We start from the raw sequence: 20,943 nt of genomic DNA on the forward strand, positions 1-20,943 counted from the left end.
ACTTTTTGCACATTGAGAACAAGGTATTAACTTTGTACAGAAATATGCCTCACTATGGCATATTTGTATTCGGAAAATATAAATGGAGGGAGCTGCATTCCAGTGCATTAGGAGATCTGTATACCGATGGTAATTTAATGTCTTATGATTAGCCGACATGTCTTTAAATCTTTGGGGCAGTTAGAAGCGTCCAGCTACACACCCAGGAATGTTAAAATCTTTCAGTGTAAAATTGTAATGTAACAGACTTCTGTCAAGGGAGATGGTACAAGATATTACTCTCATGATATTTTACCATGTGAACAAGACTCAATAGGATTAAGCTAAATGACATTCTAAATTAGACATGTAAAACAGAGGTGGGAACTTTTCCTGTATTGCCCTGTCCTTAAGCTTTATTCGACTGGGTCATAGCTCTGGAGGATGTGGAATGGCTCCCTTATTAGTCCGTTTCCTTCTGTTCAGCATCTGTTAGGAAACGTATCACAAATGCACAACATGTTTCAAAAGGTCCAGAGGCTGGGCTGACCCTAGCTAAGATTATTCTGGGAAACTGGAAAGTAGCAAAACAGTACCATAGGACTGTCTCTTATTTGATTGAAAAGCAAAATATAGGATGGGACTACTGCTACTACTACTGTTGGTAGTTTTTAGGTCTCCTATAAAGACTAGTAAAAGAACAAGTTTTCCCACTTAGGTAGATTTGGCTGATTTTGATTGTATTATACTAGCGACGATGAGTCTGTCTCAATTATTTGCAATAACTTTGAAGGGTTCTAACTAGTTTGGTTGACAACATTGAAAAATGTTTTAATATATGTTTTAAATATGTTTGGTAAAAGGTGAAGCGTTCACGAGGGCCCTTCTATAATACATGAGCACGTGGTCTTATTTTCACTGTTGAATTTTGAAGCCCACCACAAATATCAGTTTTATGCCGACATAACCAGCAAAATACTGCAGAGCAAATGGCGTAAAATCTAAGAAGCTGCTTGGTTCCTATTTGAGTTCTTTCACTCTCAATCACCGGAGAGTCCCACCTAAGGTATTCCCAGCTTTATTTAAATGTGGCCAGAATTTTCAATATGAATCTCTTGCCTGAAGAATGGTTTAAAACTATAAACTAAAAACAGGACTAATTGGGTGAGCATTTACTAATCAAGTGTGAAAAAAATGTCACCCTCGCTGGCTATTTTTCATTGGCTTCATTTTTGAGAAGGTATATCCACCTCTTCTTTGCAGTTCATGGATTCATGCGGTGCGGGAGGGGAAAATAATAACGATACAAAAAATAAAATAAAAATAAAGTTGTCACCACCAGGATTGATGACAAAAAAGACAAAAGACCGAATCACTTCTATAACATCTTATTAAATAGTTTTAAGAACAAAGAATAAAACATTTTGATGCTACAATTAGTTTACACAATCTATCTTCCAGAATGTTTAGCAAACATTAAATATACATTTTTTTTTAACATCTATTTAAAGTTTCTTAGCTCGTTCTTTGATTTGAACTGGTAATGTGTAACATGGACAGAAAGCAATGTTAGAGTAAAAAAATACAATATGAAAAAGGTCCTAACAAACAAAAGGATTCCACCAAACCAGTTTCAAAATAGGGTCAAAAATGTATTTACTTTTGAAATAAAAAGTACAACAAGATGGTGCGTTTTCCAGCATGATTTAAGATTTAAAGTTATGATTTGTTTCTTACAAATATCTGCTTGCAAAAACATAAAAATGATGTATAAAAAAAAAAAAAAACATTGAAAAAGATAAAACACTTTACACAGAAGTATAATCTTCAGGTAGCGTCCCCTTCAAAATAACTGAAAGGGATCAATGTCTTTGTGTTATAAACCGCATGGTCACCTTCTTAAGAGCCATCTGTTGGTTAAACTGCCTTGAATGTACTTCAAGGCCAGAAAGCCGTGTGTTTTTTCCTCTGTAATCGACGTATGTTACGACGTTGTGAGAAATGCACACACGCTAGTATAAACTCCAAAGGTAAGAGAAAGTATTAATAAAAACTGTGGAGGTTAGAGTTAAAATCAACAGGAAGCTGCTTTTAGCCACAGAGAAAACCATTGTTCACCTTGACTTGATGTTAAGCGATAAAGCAGGTTCACTGAGCTGCCAGTGAACAGCAGGCTCTTAAGAAGGTGACCAGCAGGTGTCTCCTCCTGCGACCAGAAACATGAACAGTAAGCATTCCCGGGGAGAAAACCAGGTACACCAAACATGACAGGACGTCAATATATTTTCACTGCAGAAACGGAGGGGATGTAGGGAGATGAGAGACAATGTGACGGGAGAAGTGCCAGTTGCATGAACATATGAGATAGAAAACAAGGTCACATGTTGTACAGGTTATCATCATGTGTGCATGCCATGTACTGAAATATTCTCTACAAGGAGGTGCCAAAAACACCAAATCAGCCTCCATCTCTCAGAGATAAGAAGCAGGCTATGGCTTCTCTGATTTCTGCTCCATCACCACCAGCTCCCGGAGTAACACTAACAGTGTGGGAAAGAACGTCAAAAACATCACCTGGTGTGTCGATATCACACCCATTGCATTTTAGATGATTGCACATCGAGATGAGGATGGTGAGGTTTTAGATTTATAGTCCTCATCGGGCTCAGCTTCTGTTGTGACTTCAGCACGTGTTATGTTCACATTTCTTAAAAAAAAAAATAATTATAAGATAGAATAACATCGAATCAAATATTTGACAAGAAAAATCCAACATTTTTACGGACCCTGCGTGTTGACTCCTCATAAGGAGTGTTGGCCATGTAAGCCATGAATTATTTTCTCTCTCTGATCACTTTTACTGCATGTTGAAAACCTGAAGGTGAGGTCTGTGTGATGCTACAGAATCAACAGTACTTTTAATGTTTTCGTAAGCCTGTATATTCAAGTTGTTGTCCATCTATTCATTACAATGTTTAATGCCAGTTATTGACTCTTCTTCTTCTTCTTCTTCAGGCGAATGTAGATACATAAATCGTTACATAAAATGAACAAAATAAGACAAATTGTTAAAAGCTACTGTGAAAATTTGGAGTTTTAATTGGAGGAAAGTGACAACCCCATTTGAGACACAGACTTTGGTCTCTGCAAGTCTGGTGCTCCTCTTCTTTGCTCGATGTGCCAGTCTGTGGACATGTTGGACTTTAACACTTGTTTCTGCTCTATGAGAGGCAAAAAAAATAAAAATAAATAAATAAATATGACCATATCAGTGATGAAGTCACAAAGGGAGCTATAGCTACAATCAGATACAAAATACCAAGAATAATCTCGCAAAGCAGTTCAGCCACTTGTCTTCAGGTTGCTGACCAAAAAAAATAAAAAATGTCCATGCCAGCTGAATTAGCACTCTAGTGACATTTTAGGGTTCCAGGTTAGTGAGAGTTACTCACTCGGACCCTGAACCTTTTGGCACCATTCCATGCGCCAACAGTACTTGCAACAAAAGGCTTGATTCTGAAGATTGAAACACCTACGTGGTTCAAAGTGCTTTCCTTATGCTTTTAAAAACAACATGCCATGAATGGAATGAAACGGAAGCAACTAAAATCTTCCACCAGAAATCCTCTGTCCTCTGTGCCTCTTAAAGCGCTGACTGTAACTGAGGCAGAGGAGTAGCGGTCAATTGTGGTCTTTACAGGGGATCAACATGTAAACTGATGAACATACTTCAACACTGCGCCATACTGGGACACAATCCTGCTGCAAAAACATCTCTCAACCACTTTCTCTCTCATAAATAAATAGCTTAAACAAGAGACGTGTGCATTTCTCAGTAGCAACAAATGCCAAATGATTAAAATTTTGGTATATGCCAACGGACCACTAGGAGAAATACAAATAAAGAACTTCTAGCATTTTGGTTCAGTAAAATCTCAGTTCAGTTAAAATTTATTTTGTAGTAGAGCTTCTCTTTGTTGCTGCAAACTCTTCCAAAAAAAAAGGTATTTTCTAAATTGCTTTGTTTCGACTGAATAATCAGAGTATCCACTCCTTAGGGTCACACCTTGGTTTATAAGGTGAAGCTTTAAATAGTTGTGCCACAGTCTGAGCAACATCAGACGTCAGCAGTAACACATATCAGCAGTTAACTAACTACGGTGGGGGTGAGAGCGAGCGCTGTGCAGATGACCGAGGACAGGAGGAGGAATGTGAGGGAAAGTCATCAACACCATTTAAATAGTGAGAACTGTCATGAGTGGACGCAGAGAAGGAAAGAAAAGAGCTCTAAACTTAAACAAAAAACAACCTTCCTTAATTTTCAGGACAATTATGCTGGATACACTGATAGAAACACAAAGTAAGCTTGGATATGCGGCACATAACTGCTAAAAAGATATCCCAAGTGACTCCTAATACTGCGAGAGAAGATCCAAACAGAGGATCAGATATCTCTCCAGTCACCGGATAAAAATGATTTTATTTTCCTGTCATCATTTACCCACTTCGAGCCTTACGTAAACAAAGTGTCTCGAACAAGGCCCCGTCTATTACGGTGTGCGTCACTGCAGCTTTAATAAATGTACTGCTGTCACCATGACAGTTTAAAAGCTCGTTTCATTATGCACGAGCCAACATGAAATGCAAATCAAGGTTATCAAATCAAAATGTTAGCTCCAGAATAACATAAATCAACCTAAATCCCATTTAACAGCTCAATGTGTTCAATGTGTTGACGTAATGTCGACTTTTCTTAGGAACTCCTGCATAATACTGACATGGTAAGGTGATGTAAAGGGGTGTGTTGGTGATCTTTTTGCCCAGACATTTGGGAGGTCTTGTGAATATTAGCACTCTCTACATTTCAAACAGGGAAGCGAGGTTGTTTAGTGGGAGCGGAGCAGATGTGATGCGCTGCTTCATGGGGACAGAGGAAAAGGGGGGGAGGGCTCTGAAGTGACATTCTAGTTTTGAACTCAAGAGGCAGATAGTGCAAAAATAAATTACACAATCACTCTGCGTGACTAAGGGCACCTGACAAACTACTACCACCAGTCTGCATGACCCCACGTTGTGCATTGAAGCGCTCAAACTACTTCTACTGAGGCTGTTGGTGTGTGTGCGTGTATCTCTAATGTTGTTGCATAACAAGTTTAGAGGCAAATGATTTATAACATGTTCCTCAATTGACATAATCCACTCTACTGTGCTTTTAGTAGAATGCGTCTTATAAAATGACTTGGGGAGCACAAGTTAGCAGCAATTTTGAGACAGTGAATCATCAAACATTCAGCTCTGATTGTCCGACGTCCACCCGTCCTCTTTAGGAAGTAAATTAAAGCACAAACCCGTTTTCTCTTGCTGCATACTGAACGCACATGCACGCACACCGACTAACCTCCACATGGTGACATCTTTTATAGCATGCTGTGACTTGCTATAGCATGCTTAAAAATAGCATAGTGAGAAGTGGGAAAAGACAGACACAAGCTTAAGAAAACACATACTGACAGGGGAGTTGGTGCAACACATTTTCTTCCACAGAATCCTGCGCCGCTTCTGTGCGTCATTCTCCCATCATTTCATTTTAGTGTACCATCCCTTGCTCCCCCACAATCAGCCACGTTTAAGATCTCTCCAGCCCGTTGGCTATACCCGACTCTCCCCTGGTGCGGTGCCTCCCTCCCCTCCCACTCCTCCTCCTGCTCCTCCTCCCTTCACCACATCCCCATGTCCCATTCTGCTCCTGGCGGCCTCCCGTAGCCTTCCCCAGTGGTAGCCTGTGAACAAAGGGCTGATGGGGATATACTTGAAGATTGAGTGCCTGCGCATGAAGTCCATTCCAAATGGCAGATCATACGATCTCATCCCTTCCAGCTCTGCTGCACTGAGACCCGAACCACGTTTCAGTTTCCTGATGCCTCGTTCTTCAGGGGAACCTGAGATTAGAGGAAGAAAGATTAGTCAGGAGTTTCTCCAAATCCACAGTTCAATCTTCAAACTAAGAAGCAATATGATCATAGAGTCTTCTGGGGTTGTTATAGATGTTCCAAAACAGAAGTGTAAACAAGGCGTCACTGCTGCTGTGGAGAAATTAGGATTAAATGCATCTTCTGGTGCTGTAGCCTCTATTTGGTCTTCATCAACAACATGTGGCAATCATTAAAAAAAAAAAAGGCCCAAGAAAAACCATCCATCTAATGTCTTCTTTATCCAGAACGCTTAACACAGACATTTCCATGAGAAGATGAGCCACTCCAAGCAGCTACTATGAACTGGCCGAAAAATTAATTGTTGGATGATCCACATGATGGATCTTAGTTATCTATTATATATGTAACGCCTTATATTCAATAAAAAATGTTGCCTTGATATTCATTTAAACCCAAAGCCTCGTGTTTTTGTTTTGGTTATTTGGGGTTGATCTTGACACGCATTGAGACTGATGGAGACCGAGCATGACTCTTTGGGGAGTTGTAGCATATTTGTCTCGTTTTAATTTGTCCTTTTAATTTAAAAATTGAATAAAACAAGGTGGAACAAAAAAATTAGAAGAGAAAAAAAAAGAAAAAAAAGAAGAGGAAAGCCATAAATGTGCATCCGTCCTCTGTTGCTTCTCTGAGCGGCAGCAGGTTTAAGCCCAGAGAATCTTCTCCCAGTCACGTCTTGCGGCTCCCCTCGAGGGATCTTGGCGATCACGTTAACGACTGAGTCAACTTGTTCCGGCGTTCTAAGCAAACCTGTGCCTGCTTAGTGGTCACAGCCAGATAAGATGCGTAACCTGAACTACCATTATGTTGTCACGATATCACACAGCCCATCACATATAAACTTTATCATGGTCCAAAAAAAAAAATTAAAGTCTACAAGACCTTACCGGGGATAGTATTGTCCAAAATAAAGGCAACAGATCCTCCGACAAACATAGCAGTGGTGAGGAGCACATTCAGCACTTGATCGACTTCAACTATGCCTGAGAGAGAGATAAAGAGACAGAAGATCAGCGTTTGACTGTGAAATGTTTGTATCAGTATTTATACTGAAATAATTCATCCCTAACCGACCTTGCTGATCTGAAATTACTTCTTTTAGTTCTTGTTTGTATTCATGTGAAACTCACCGGTGACCAGCGGGTTCTGTTTGAGGTAGCTCGGCAGCATCAGACCGAAGAAGATTGAGAAACCCAAGACAAACAGGTTTCTGGAAGAGTTGAGGTCGACAAATTGCAGGTTGGACAGTCCCACCGCCGTAATCATTCCAAACAGGGTGCAGAACAGGGCTCCCAGGACAGGGTCAGGCAGCGAGGCAAACAGGGCGCTGAATTTACCCACGAGCCCAAGCAGCAGCATCATGGCGGCACCGTACTGAATAACGCGTCTGCTGCCCACCTGGAGGACCAATCAGTGGAGAGAAGTAAGCATTTCAGATCTTTTTTGGTCCAGAGACTGTAAGAACCTGTTGAGGCTAGAAAATGCATACTTTTGACACGCCCCCTGCTGAATGACACTCATCCTGACATCTGCATTCACATACAGCACTACTTTGTAATGCAGTGCATGTTAGTACAGCTGAAATAAAGGCAGCTGTGTGTTACCTTTGTAATTCCCAGGACGCCTATATTCGGACTGGAGGAGGTAGAGCCATTTCCTGTCCCAAAAAGACCATCCAGCACACAGGATATACCCTCGACAAATATCCCCCTACAAAGACAGAGGAAGCGCTGCATCATTAACACGTTTACGGTGAATTAGTCATGTCGAGCAACTAAAGTATTTGAATAAGGAGGCAGATGAATGACAGTTACCGGTTAATGGCATGGATGGGAGGTGGAGGAGCACAAGAAAGGCGAGCACAGGCATAGTAATCGCCGATTGACTCGATGATGCTGGCCACCACAGCGCTCATCATCCCGATCACACCTGCGACCGTTACAGTGGGAGTGCCCCATTGGACTGTAGAGGTGAGAACACAGAGTGGGTCAGGGCGAAGACATGCCTGCTTTCTAACAGGCAGCATCTCTATAACAACACCGCTAACCCTTCAGCATGCAACACAACCAGACTCAACACCCACTGTATTATTAGGGCCGAACAGCACTGAAAGAACACAGCTGCAGTTTTACAACTGTCGCCTCAGTGAACTTACTCTTCCTATTCATTATCAAATGAATGGAGAACTCAGAGGCAGAGTATCCACAGCTTGGCGTCACAGCCCTTTTCAAAAACCTTCATCCTTCAGGGATTCAGACTACGACCATTTAGACCCATTTTTTTTTTGGAGACAGTGCGGCTAAATTTTCAAACTAAGTGCACCAGTGAGACTTGGAAATATGTCCGATTTTTTTTGTCTGTTAGTACATATCCACTGAAACACCAGAACAAAAGAGGCAAAGCTGAATGACAGAGTGCAGAGCTAACAAGATGGGGCGAGGTACGTGGAAAAATACAAATCAAAACCCCTTTCAATCATGAAATGCTCATGGAGCTTATAAGGTCAGGATATTGCAAAGAAAGCCACGTCATGTATTCTAGGCAGCGTTCACTGTGTGGCCCAACATTTGGGAGAAGAACTAGTTCACTGGCTGAACCGCAAACTTTCATTTTCATGCTCGACACAAATTATTCAGGAGCAGATTCACTGAACAGCAGATCGTCTGCCTTTCAAATTGCAGAAGGTAGTGAAAATACAATAAAGTTCAACAAAGCCTTCATTCATGCGAAGGAAGCGCTGCCGAGGCCTCTTCAGAAAGGCGGTCAAGTTTATATTTTTCCTTTTTCCCCTCTTCTTTGATTGCTTTTAACTGTGTTTTAATTTTTATTCTACTTTTTTCTCTTTAAATTGCTTGTTTTTAATGCTGCTTTATGCTGTTCTTTTAAATGCCTTGTCTTTATGTAAAGCACATTGAGTTGCCTGTGGTATGAAATGTGCTATATAAATAAAGATGCCTTGCCTTGCCTCAAGATTGAAAAAAAAAAAAAAAAATCATTAAATTGTTGCATTAAAGTGTGTCTAAGTTTTGCTTCTGAAATGTTCACGAGTAGCAGCAGAAAAAAAAGGAACCCTTCTTAACAGACTTACAAGGATAGGGGACTTTGAACCACGGTGCGGCCGAAAGGATTCCTTGACGAGCATCTGTTCGGGCGTAGAAACCGTACTTGTTCTTCTCTGGCGGGAAAACATCAGTCACAGTGAAAATGAAGCACAACAGCCACGACACCAGGATAGCCATTATGATCTGGGTGCGAGAGACATGAGAGAATTTATCAGGGATTCATAAAAGAAAAACACATTTACCTGGTTTCAGTCCTGAATGCTGATTTCACTTCAGCTAAGTTATTATATACCATGAAAAAGATAAAAAAAATACATCATCAACTCAGGGGGGAATTGAATCAAATGAGCATGAGGACGAACTGAAAAGTGTCAACCAGAGCAGATAACAGAGCAATATTCTGTTAGAAGATTTGTGTTTGAATCTTAGCTGGTTATCAAAGTTGTTTACATTTTAAAAGATTTCCTTAATGCGTCACCTTTTGGTCAAACAACACAAGTGGCATCATTACCTACAGCTAAATACTCGACTTCACAGAATATAAAAGACACTGAATTCTGCATCACTGGGATTTTAAATTGTCATTCAAGACATTTTTGACAGAAAACTAGAGAAGTTAAGGAGCTTTTATAAAAACGCTTGTCGTCAGCTACCAAGGCGGCGCTGCCTTATTTCAAATAGAGAGATAACAGCAGAGGGAGGCCTTTTGATGAGACTGATATAAGGCTGACTGTTCAGGTAACCGTGGTGTTTTTAATTATTTGACCAGCAGAGGGTAGAAAAAGACTGATTTACACACTACTCAGACACTTCCCAGGGAGAATGAGATTAGCTCTGTTGAATGATTTGACTTAAATGAGCACCTAGCTGTAAAGAAACCAAATATAATTCTTTACAAGAAAAAGGAAGGTTAGGATAACAAAAAAAATAAAAATAAAATAAATAAAAGTGAGCCCAGACATGGTTTGTGTAAAAGGCAGAAAGCTGGTACTTACTGGAAACATTTTGAAGACCTGTAGCCTATAGAAGGTCCAGCCTTTCTTGGCCTTGTAGACTGGCAGGGGGAAGTGAACGTTCCTGGCATACTGAGAGAAGAGGAGTACCAAGAAGATAGTCCTGCAGGCACAAAGAGGCCTCCTCAGTCGGGTGGATCATGACTAACAGCATCTTATTATTTCTTATCCTTTGAAATGGCCCCTGTGAGAAAACTAATCCTGTACGACCATTTTCCATTTAGTCCTTTCTGTGTGTGACTACAACTCCAGAGGCTTAAGAGGCAATCAATTATCCTAACTGCCTGAGAAATCAGTGGCAATTACGGGCACAAACCCTCTGTCCCTGTGGAGCGAGAGGAGATGGCAATGACTCAGTGGGAGCTGAGGTCATACTACCTGAATATTACAACAGTCTACATGATCTAATATGTTCTCGTTCTGTTACATTTTCTGCAGCAGAGGACACCTAGAAAGCTTTGATTTGTTATACTTAATGCAGTCACTGCACTGCACTTCAGTTAAATTACGACTACTTGATTTTTTACAAAAGATTAAGATGATTATCAAAGCCTGAAGTCTTCTCATTATGAAACATGCAGCTCTGAAAGACAGTTGGTTACACAACGCAATTTTAGTTCAGGTAGTTTCAGCGGTTTCCAACGGAGACAGCCTTAATGGAAGACAAAAATAGTGTCAAACAGATAAGAGCATGACATTGATACAGCTGTAACACCTGTACGCTCAGACCATTGCCTGCCCCCCCCCCTTATACTCATAATAGCCTAATGCCCTGCTGCACTCCAACATTCAAGCAGAACAACAGAGACGTGGGTTTTAGGTGAAATGTCCCTTCAAAGAGGTCTTTACTGACACATCAGTGCGTTACTTTGCAGGAACTCACAGCATAGCAATGCCCCAGTGCTTTCCAGCCCTCTCCCCAGCAGCCTGGAAGCCTGACAACCCAATGAGGGCTACAGTTGGGGTGATGGTCAGAGGTCCGATGTATTTCAGCAGCATCCCGGGCAGACCCAGCGCTCCGATGCACACCTCGATTAGGGACGACACGATGATAGCCCCTTGTATCTGATGGAACAAAGCAATTGTAGAGTCTCAGGAAGGCGTCAGGAACATAGAAAATCCCAGTTTTACACCATGTTGTCTTTGAACTAAACCCATCAAGTACAGAAGCAGACTGTGGGTAAAAAGGTAATGCCGAGTGGGCAGATTTCAAACAAAGTTTATCAAGCAATTTTCTTGGGCATGAAAAATATCTAATATATCATTATTCTACAAAATACAAAGAATAATGTTTGATTGAAATGTTAATGTAAAATCTTTCTCCACCATTTTAAAGCACATTTCAAGACTCATCTTTTTTTTTCCCCACTTGCTTTTAATTCTGTGTGATGCTGATAGTTTGCCAAGTTCTCTTTTAGCACACTGTTACTTTATATTAAAGTTTCCTATTGCTTGTTCAACAATTCACTCATGTGTGAGAAATCTGACCTGAATATGAAGTTACTTGACTCAACTGCAGCTGCGAGGACTCAAGTTACCTTCTAGCTAGCTTTGCTTTAGACAGTGGACCTCTATCATCCATTGTAATAAAGAAAAAACAAAGGCACTTCTAATCAGCCTTTTTTTGAGACCACGCATCAATTTATTCAGGATGAATATCAGCTGATAATGATTGGAGCACCATTACTTGTCTATTACTCACTGTTGTTGTCTTTACACAGTAAAGTTTCTTTTTTTTTCATGTTTTTCTTTAATCATCTGCAACGTTGTTACATAACTGTTGTTATACTATACTTCCTTTCATTGCTCTAAACAGAAAGCACTCTGGGTCAACTTCTATTGTTTTGCATGTTCCATTTAAGGTAACTTGACCTGTGGCACTCTGCAGTGTCAAACTGACCAAGTGGATGAGGACACTGAGACAATGTGCGCTGGTTAAAAATCCTGCTCGTCCATTTCAAGCGCTGCACAACATCAAAACCTCGTGCGAGCGAAGCGGCTGCACCCAGCACAGGTTCTCAAAATGACGAAAAATATAATTTTTTGTTCGTTTTTATTGGTTTAAATTATGAACAAGATTTCCAATATCAGAGGAAAGACCCCCCCCCCCCCCATAACAGCCACACCAACAGCTTATTAAAGAGAAATTCTACATTTTTATTCCAGAATCTGTAGCAATATGAAATTGCCAGTTTGCCACTAGACACACACACACACACACACACACACAAAATCTTTAAATAGACTAACTCCTGAAAGCCTGCATAAAGGCTGATTCATACTCGGCGCAAACGCGCAACTGTTCTGGCTCGAGAACCATTAATGACGTCATCGAAAGCGCCAGCCCCTTCACAGTTCCTTCAGCTCATAAGCGCAGTTTGCGCCGAGAATGCGTCACATTTGCAGTTCTCTCAAGACCAGCGGGCGTCACTGTTGAGGAAACAAGCTGAAAAACCGGACGAAGAAGAGCATACACAATGCCACCTGTGGTGTCACGTCAGCAGAGGCTGGCTAATCTGATGCGGAATGAATTTACTCTGGGTGTAGAACTGAATGTATCTCAGAGCTGACAACTGCCGTGTTGTCCCAGTGTAACTTCATAGACGTGTCGTACAGATGTTTGTAGAGGCGCACCCTCTCGGTCACCGCGGTCTCTGCAGTGTTCATGAGAGAAGGACACTGAGCAGGCTGCTGACTATCCTGGACAATGTTCACCACCCACTGCACAAAACTTTGGACAGTCAGAGAAGTGTCTTCAGTGACAGACTCCGGTCACTGGCATGCTCATCGGACAGGCTGAGGAAGTCCTTTGTCCCCAGGGCCATTCAGCTTTTCAACGCCACACGCAAGGAGAGGAGAAGCGAGATGGACTTCACTGCGTGAACCATCCAACACACCCTCCTCTACTTTTTATTTTAGCCATTTTCACAGACTATCGTTATTGCACTCTCCCATTTGCACTGCTAACACTTTATCACGGACACACTTTGTTTCTGTTTTTGCACTATCCACACAGTCAACATAAGCATCCCACTCCTCCTCTGTACAGTTTTTGTTCATTCCTTGTTTTGTGTATGTGAACTGTGATCTGTGATGTTAGTATGCTGTTGTCGGTGGTTGTGTGTTGTGTTGCACTCGTGTTGTTTTTTGTATTCTGTATAAGCTACTGGATCCTTAAATTTCCCACGGGATTAATAAAGTATCCATCTATCTATCTATCATGTTTCCTTTCTCTTGGTCAGCTGTTTCCGGTGGAACGCGCGCGAAGTCAGAAAAAAAGTTGTGTGCGCGCCCTCGCGCCGCGCGAGGATTTTCTAGCTTGCGGAGGGGGGCGTGGCGGAATTTTGGGACACGTGACCGTTTGCGCCATTTGCGACCAGCTAGTAAGAATGGGTCAAAGCGCGTTTGCGCCGAGTAAGAATCAGCCTTAAGGCTTGCATGTAAGCACAGCCCAATTTTCTTGCCAGTATGAAAGGCAAACTGCAAACCTACAAAGTAACATAATTTATTGTCCTTGATTGGAGATGCTGAGACCGGATGTCTCTGTCAGTTTAAAAACCTGCTCGTTAATGGCTTACTGAGTATCTATCAATTCTTTTCTATTTAACAAGTGTGAGCACAGATGTGCCGAAAGGACAAGGAGAAAAAAAGTCGGGAGAGAAAAAAATAAATAAATAAATCACCTGTAAAGTAGCAAAAAGACATGTTACCCTGTCAACGTGCATTAAATGTCTATAATGGTCCTAAAGAAGACAATATTGTAGCTGGACTTTATGCGCTTTGCTGGAGTAGATAACTACGGAATATAATGATATCTGTAACGAGCTGATGTCAAAATTCAAATAAAACATTTAGAAAAAGAATAAAAAAACAAACCATCTAACAAAAAAAAAATAAAATAGTGACGCTCCGATCAGCATTTTTTAGACCGATCACCGATCACCAAAATCATGATCTGCCCGATTGCCAATCACTGCCGATCACGGAAGGAATCGGACATTTCCATGCCTTTCATCTAGCAGAGAGTGCACCATTTATAAAAATTAAACCGCCAGAGGTAGCTGGGGACATGTAGAACAAGAATCTTGTGGAGTCGGCAGAGAACATTTTGATTTGGTTCAAATCTGACTATGCAGAAATGAGTTTGATTCTGAATATGCTTCAATAATTTTGTTCTATCATTTTGTTTTAATCATTAAAAAGAATGTAGTAAAAAAACAACCAAGTAATGACAGGTGTATGTATTCCAACAAATGAAAAATCAACTTCGATATAGATTTCTGACTTTACGGGGTGCACTTGAATGCACCATAAATCCGCTCACACGCTTTACCGTATGACGCGATGTAAACGGGCACTCGATTTTCAAGTGTAGCTAGCGCGACCGTGCCTCTCCGAAGCGCAGATGGCGTGACCGCAGTAAGTTTCACATCTTTCTGGCACACTTTGAAGAAATTCCAGACAGGAGAGGTCATGTTGTCGAGATGCACTGTAGAGATCTCTGACTGCAGCAGCCTCCTAGGCCACACCTATCGCTATTCACATGTTAAGTACCAGGTGATTCAGTGGCTATTCACAGGTGAGAACACGCCCCATTCAACAACAATGTCCTGCCCCAGACAGACAATTATCACATAGAGAGTGACAGGGGGGTGGGGGCAATCAGGGGTGTTACACACCCATCTATTTAGTATTCAACTAACAGAGACACTGCATTGAGTTACCGTATAATTACTTTTTTACAGTTTGTGTGGAAACAACAAAACATTTCTGACTGCACTTTTTACTTTTATGCAGCCAACACTTTTGTTTACAAGGTTCAACCTTCAAAAGTCTTGGCTAGATATATTTATAGTGTGTTTTCTTGCACTGTTTGAAGACCTCTAAAACTTGTTTTTTTGTACAGTTGTGTTTACCCTCAATTTAAATAAAACTTGTTTGTATTACATTCACTTTACTCTCATATTGTTTTTTGTGAGGCTTTTCAGAATATAACCATATGTGTCACTTTTGCATAGATGTTTACAGTTAGTTGAAATACTTGAAAATGTCAAGGTGTTGCAAACTGCCTCAAAGTCTCTGAAAGGCCTTAGACTCCAGAGGGTTAAAGTAATAAACAAAGAAATGACCCAGTTAAAACGAGCAGTGGCACTAACTCACAACAGAAAGTGTGCACGCTGTAAACGTGTAAAGGTCAGTTTAGGCTCAGCACTGATCCATCACGCTTAACATTTGCCTTGCGGCCATCAAATCCCTCAACTAACCAACTGCCTAAGGGGAAAACTGTACGGAACCATGTTTTTCTTTCCCTCCAGCTAAACAACATGTAAAATTATTTGTAACAGTGTTTCCCATACATTGAGGAAACTATGGCGGGCCGCCATAGTTTCCTATTGGCCGCCATAGTTTCCGAATCCCAATCATTTGAAACACGGCGATTTTTTATTTTTTTTTTGGAAACACAGCGATTTTTTTTTTTTTTTTTTTTTGAAACACAGCGATTTCCTCGAAAACCAACCAATATGACTATACAACAGGTGAAGTAGTAATTAAACATGTCCTAAAGAGTGCAGTGTCAGAGTTTTGAAGTTTAGTGGCAAAAAAGGTTTATGTGTTATTAGTCGCTGTCGGGGCGATTGACACACGTTATAGATCAGTGGGTGCGCGTGCATAAAGGTCAGCTGTAATCATCGTGATTTCGTTGACAAACATATTTTTTTGACCTATTTATATTCTGAGAAATAATGTGAAATTTGAGCAATGACGAGTACACTGGTATGTTGTCCAGTATGTTGCTTAAAAAAATAGTAAGCTCAATAGTTTCTGTTTAAAATAAGGTGTTTCATCCGTCCCGCATGTGTGGTTCAACCGTCCCGACTAGGCGGAGCGGGGAGAAGTTGGTTTTATATTCGACATTCGCCTATTTTCCGGGTTTGTAATTGTAATAGCGTCACAAAAACCGCACCGATTAGCCTCAGGATGGTATTAATATTTACAGAAAACTAAGACTAACATACCACAGGCTTTATCAACTCACCAAAGTAAGCCTGAAAGATCAGAGTAACCGCGCCGAATATACTTCTAAGTGAACTACGGCAGCCGGAGCGCTTAGGGACCGTCGCAAAAGTGCAACGCCTTTTTTTGTTCTCACTGGATATTCAACCAATGAACACCAAACCACTTCTGATGGGTTTGTGAACTCACTATAAAGCTTTCACAGCCTTTTAGTTTCCAGAAAAATCATTTAGGTAGAACATTTACTCAGTGTGCATAGTTAATTCCATTTTAGACTTTTATTTTGTAATAGCTCCCTTGTTTTTAAAGATATCAAAACCAAACCACTTCTGATGTGTTCCTGAACTCATTGTGTACTTCCCATACCCTTTATTATCAAGGAAAACCTTTTCAAGTTTCTCAAAAAGGCATAAGTCCTCACTGTATATGATCCATTCATATTTTTCATGAAGTTTAGTTTTAACCTGTAAATATTTTCTATTACAATTGTTATCATTGGGTTTTAATGACAAGATGAGGTTTCCTCATAAGCCCACAAGGGTTTCTGACATCTCCAGCACACATTCCTTTTTTTTTTTAAAATTTGTTGGGTTTTATTGTGTATTTTTTTTATATATTTGAATGAATGTGTGCAAATCAATCAAATGAAATAAAATCTGCAGTCGCACAAATTTACGGCGCGTGAATTTGCCACCACCCCACCCCCATAGTTTCCAAAAATTCTGTGGGAAACACTGTTTGTAAGAATCAGAAACGAGCATGTTGGACCATGTTAGTACCACGGTTGAATGAGATGTGGAAACAGGATCGGCGTTCTGAGTGATAACTCGGTTTGTGCTCTCCGCTGTCGACTTTCATCACATGCACTTTCCTCCGTTTTACAATTCGATCTGATTGAGTTTTGCCTCATTCACGTCACGCAAAAAGACAATTACTCAACAGGCTTACGCAAACTGAAAAGGTTAACACAGATTTACAGCATCTGCCATATAAAGCCAAACCCCGCAGACATGCAGACAGTCATTTCTCTGTCGTGCAACTGTAGAAATATTAGGTTAAGAAATGACCCGTATGTAATAACAGTTGTGTAAAACGTTGCATAAGGAGTTTCTAAAGTTAATTTGAATAATTTTTTTTTTTTTTCCAAACGGTAAACCCAACCCGCCTTTCCACAAGAACACCTTTACAGGAGAATCGTATTTCGTATTTGCCATTTCGCCTTACCTCTCGTATCCTGGGGTGCCAGATGTGCTCCGTATTAAACAGCTCCGTCCCATTCAGTACTGGAAGAACTGTTCATGGAAAAAGATGAGGAAAAGAGTCAGAAGATGACAAAATACATGTGTGAACTCGAGATATTTGTTTAAGCATACAGACAAACTCTCTACTGCCTTGATCTGAGAACATATGGAGTTAGAATGATAACCACAGTCTTTATCACGCCTTATTTAATGAGCATCCATATTGATCATGTCAGGTAGAGGAGAAGTATTACCTGTGTTGTTACACTTCCATTTGTCCAGTGACAGGATGGCTCTGGCTGGTGCAAGGAAGGCAAATGCGCTGGCCTGGAACAAAGGCAACCTAAACACAAGAAACAATCTGCTCAAATATGACTTTTAAAGGCTGAAATACTTAAGTCGTTTCTGTGTAGAAAGGCTGCATCCCATTATTGTGGGATACAGAGTTTGTACCATCTTGCTAGCCATTATTCCCGTCTTTAACGCTATTCACAATGAAGAGAATCCTCCTGGAGTCCTCCGTTTTACAAAGTAGGATTTAGGGATTTAGAATTCATTAAAACCCAGCCGACTGACCAATCAGTTATTTTGGACAACACCACCATCATTCCTACAATATCCAGTGGCTCCATCTTTATGAGAGAGGCAGATTCTAGACTGTACAAGACACTAAGGCGTGCATTTGTTGACATTAAGAGATTTTAAGAGTAATGCCAACTGGGCTGCATGTGAAAAAGCTAAATAAAAACAATCTGACAAGTCAACCGAAGAGGCAGGTTGCAATGATTTCCATCATTTCTATTCATCCACTTTATGCAGTTTAGGGTTCCGGGCGACTGGGAGCTACATTTTCTATTGGTACAGAGCACAAGTGAAAACAAGCCGAAAAAGGAATGTTACTGAAAGGAATGAGGGCAATGGTGAGCTACTGAGTTTTAACAGTTTGTTATCAATTTGAGTCAAAGAGTTTCACTCCCTTCAAAGCAAATTTCCGTCATGTCAAAACCCCCGATTATGTAGCAAGGCTCAGATTGGGGTTGAGCCACTGATCGTTAAAAAGAGTACAGGCCTCAGTCTTTAACGGGTGCCGTTTTCCAATAACTCTACACCCACATAAGGTGCTTGTATAACCATGCTTCTTTGTAAAGCTGCTTGCTTTCAAAGCAATATAAAAATTAATTGGAGAGACAGTCTGGGGACTTTAGGGTAAAAACCTTAAGAATGGTGGTATCACACAGAAACTCTACTTCACTTTCATAATCAAAATAAAATTAAAAAAAATAAAACTGACAAAGGAGCGTAAAGGACGAGAGATATAATAAAAGAAACATCGAAGTGTACTACACATTTCACATGTGTGCAGCTACCACCTGCATACATAAGCAGGTTACGTGGGTGCAACGCACACGTGTGCTCCACCTTCCTTGGAAGAGCACCCTCACTTGGCACCATGACTAATCAAACCACAATGCATGTCCCCGCCTCCCTGCACCTCTTTTACCGCTCAGCACACGTTTCAATGCGCCTCACTTTTACATGAACACACTACTCTAATGTGGTTCAAGAGTCGCATCTTGTGATCGAAAGCAAAATATACAACTTGTATAAATCCTGAGGCAATTACAATGCAACTGAGCTGAAAAGGAGATCTCTCTGCTGCAATGAATACACAAACTCTTATTCTTTAGTGGCAATGATAATACGAGTAGATGTGTGTGATAGTTCTGAGGCCAAAAATATAATAGGGATGCCAAATCGAAGAGATTTGCACACACCGTCAGTCCAAATCATCTGGGAACAGGTGAAATCTGGTCCATTACAGACAGCAAGGACTAATAAGTACATGTCGGATGGGGCACATTTCCCACACAGTTCTGCATTTATTGACGTAAACTAAAAAGGAAAAAAAGCCAGGGCTTTGCACTTGAATGCATTATCTTATTACAAATCAAATATTTGGAAGGTAAAAGCACAAAAAACAAATACCTATGAATTGTGTGAACACAAACTACTAAAGAGGTATATTCTTTGGTTTTTAGTGACGCCATCACCCTGCTCTTTTCCCCACGTTCTCCTTTCCCTCCCTCCCCGCCTCCCTCAGTCGTTTCCATTCAGTGACATTTCTCTGGAGACAGTAATCCACTGAGAGATGGACAGATAGGCACTGTGTCACCTCAGCTCAGCCCTGCCTCAGAGAGTGGGCTGCTGGTGTGACAGGAATGCCTCTCACGTTGAAGCCAAGACCAGACTCTTGTGTGTCTTTGTTTGTGTCAGAGAACAAGAAAGAACTAGGTTAGACAGGGAGAAGGATAACAACTTACATAACTTCTTAACTTGAGAGCCAACACCCTCCATCACCGTTTTTTTAAATTTCTTTTTAAATGTCCTTGTCGTCATTGTATATTACACTTTTGGCCAGGAACTTTTTATATCAACATTTTCTGAAGGCTATTACAGCAGAATACATATTCAAATAACCCAGTTTGTGCCGTCAAAGTATGCAAGTTTGTTTCTCAAATGTGAGGAGATCCAAGGTTGCAGAGAGACGCCTCATACTGGTGCTGCTGTTCATATTATATCATTACCTGAAACTCAAAATGTTGCTACAGTTTTAATGCATCATTCATCTAAGAAGTTAAATATTCCTCCAACTCCATCAGTTTTTAAATTAATAAATTCAACTACTTTGCTTGTTTTAAAACAAATGTGAACATCTTTATTGTACAATCAAGTGTTAAGCACAAGAGGGGTTAAAGTAGTTGGCCCTAATGCCCAACAGAGGGCGCCGACTTCACTAACAGCTTGACCTGTTACATGTTCCAAAAAGACTACACGTGATCTTCGAGGAATCACGACGCCAAAGTATCTTAAAAAAAAACCTAAAATTGCTAATGAAGGCAAAAATTATTTCAGAGCTTAAGCACAATAATGACAAATCTGAAACAATTTGACTAGGATTTTTGAAAACATGACAGCCTTCACACCCTCTGAGACAGTGATGCTGCATTTGTGGATGACATGTTGAACTGTGTTCACAAACAAGGATTTCCCTGAGCTCATGCAGTGCTCTTCATGCAGAGTCGTGCCTGCTTATAATACAGTAAATACTGATTATTGTTTTTCAGTTGTGATGGTATTATGTACTGTAAGATGGAATATTCAAAGTCAACTTTTTAATACAGATTGATGATCTGAGACGCTCAATCAAATCGTTGCATTCTGTTTTTATTACATTTCATTCAGCATCTCAGCTATTTTGGACTTCTAGATTATAGATACGTAAAGCCCGATAGTATTGACAATGATTAGCAAGGCATGCCAGTACAGAGTTTCCTGACATTTGTTTGACATAAGTAAATTTCACTTTCGTAACCCTTGAAAAAAAAAAAAAGAAGAAAAGAAAACATGTTTCTCTGGGCTTCCCACTGAATGATTGGGAGGCAGGGAGGCAGGGAAGTAGGACGCGGCTTGCACACTATTTTCGTAATGACATGAGTCAATCTCAAAAAGAACAGCAAGTTACTGTCTGCCTCTGTTTGAATTATGTGACTTTGTTGGCAAGGCCGCTGCACCTCAGCAACGATAATGACCCACAAAGAATCTGTTATGACAAGATGGAAAGATTACGTTTATTAACGAGGGG

The 20,943-nt window shown here is 40.6% G+C and overlaps 1 protein-coding gene across 5 annotated transcripts in view; it reads right to left on the reverse strand.

Moving 5' to 3' along the window:
• Positions 1 to 1,618: 1,618 nt before the first annotated feature.
• slc23a2 (solute carrier family 23 member 2) overlaps positions 1,619 to 20,943 on the reverse strand; it is a 47,535-nt gene continuing 28,210 nt past the window's right edge. For all 5 annotated transcript variants that reach the window (XM_075467616.1, XM_075467617.1, XM_075467614.1 and 2 more), the window contains 10 exons: positions 17,555 to 17,643; positions 17,284 to 17,351; positions 10,928 to 11,109; positions 10,027 to 10,147; positions 9,058 to 9,214; positions 7,784 to 7,931; positions 7,574 to 7,679; positions 7,100 to 7,367; positions 6,857 to 6,952; positions 1,619 to 5,918 (listed from right to left, as the gene is read on the reverse strand). In XM_075467616.1, coding sequence (XP_075323731.1) covers positions 5,629 to 5,918; positions 6,857 to 6,952; positions 7,100 to 7,367; positions 7,574 to 7,679; positions 7,784 to 7,931; positions 9,058 to 9,214; positions 10,027 to 10,147; positions 10,928 to 11,109; positions 17,284 to 17,351; positions 17,555 to 17,643 — 1,525 coding nt within the window. In that variant the 3' untranslated portion in view covers positions 1,619 to 5,628. The remainder of the gene's footprint in view (positions 5,919 to 6,856; positions 6,953 to 7,099; positions 7,368 to 7,573; positions 7,680 to 7,783; positions 7,932 to 9,057; positions 9,215 to 10,026; positions 10,148 to 10,927; positions 11,110 to 17,283; positions 17,352 to 17,554; positions 17,644 to 20,943) is intronic.

This window comes from Odontesthes bonariensis, chromosome 6, assembly GCF_027942865.1.
Source record: "Odontesthes bonariensis isolate fOdoBon6 chromosome 6, fOdoBon6.hap1, whole genome shotgun sequence".
NCBI classification, from domain to species: domain Eukaryota; kingdom Metazoa; phylum Chordata; class Actinopteri; order Atheriniformes; family Atherinopsidae; genus Odontesthes; species Odontesthes bonariensis.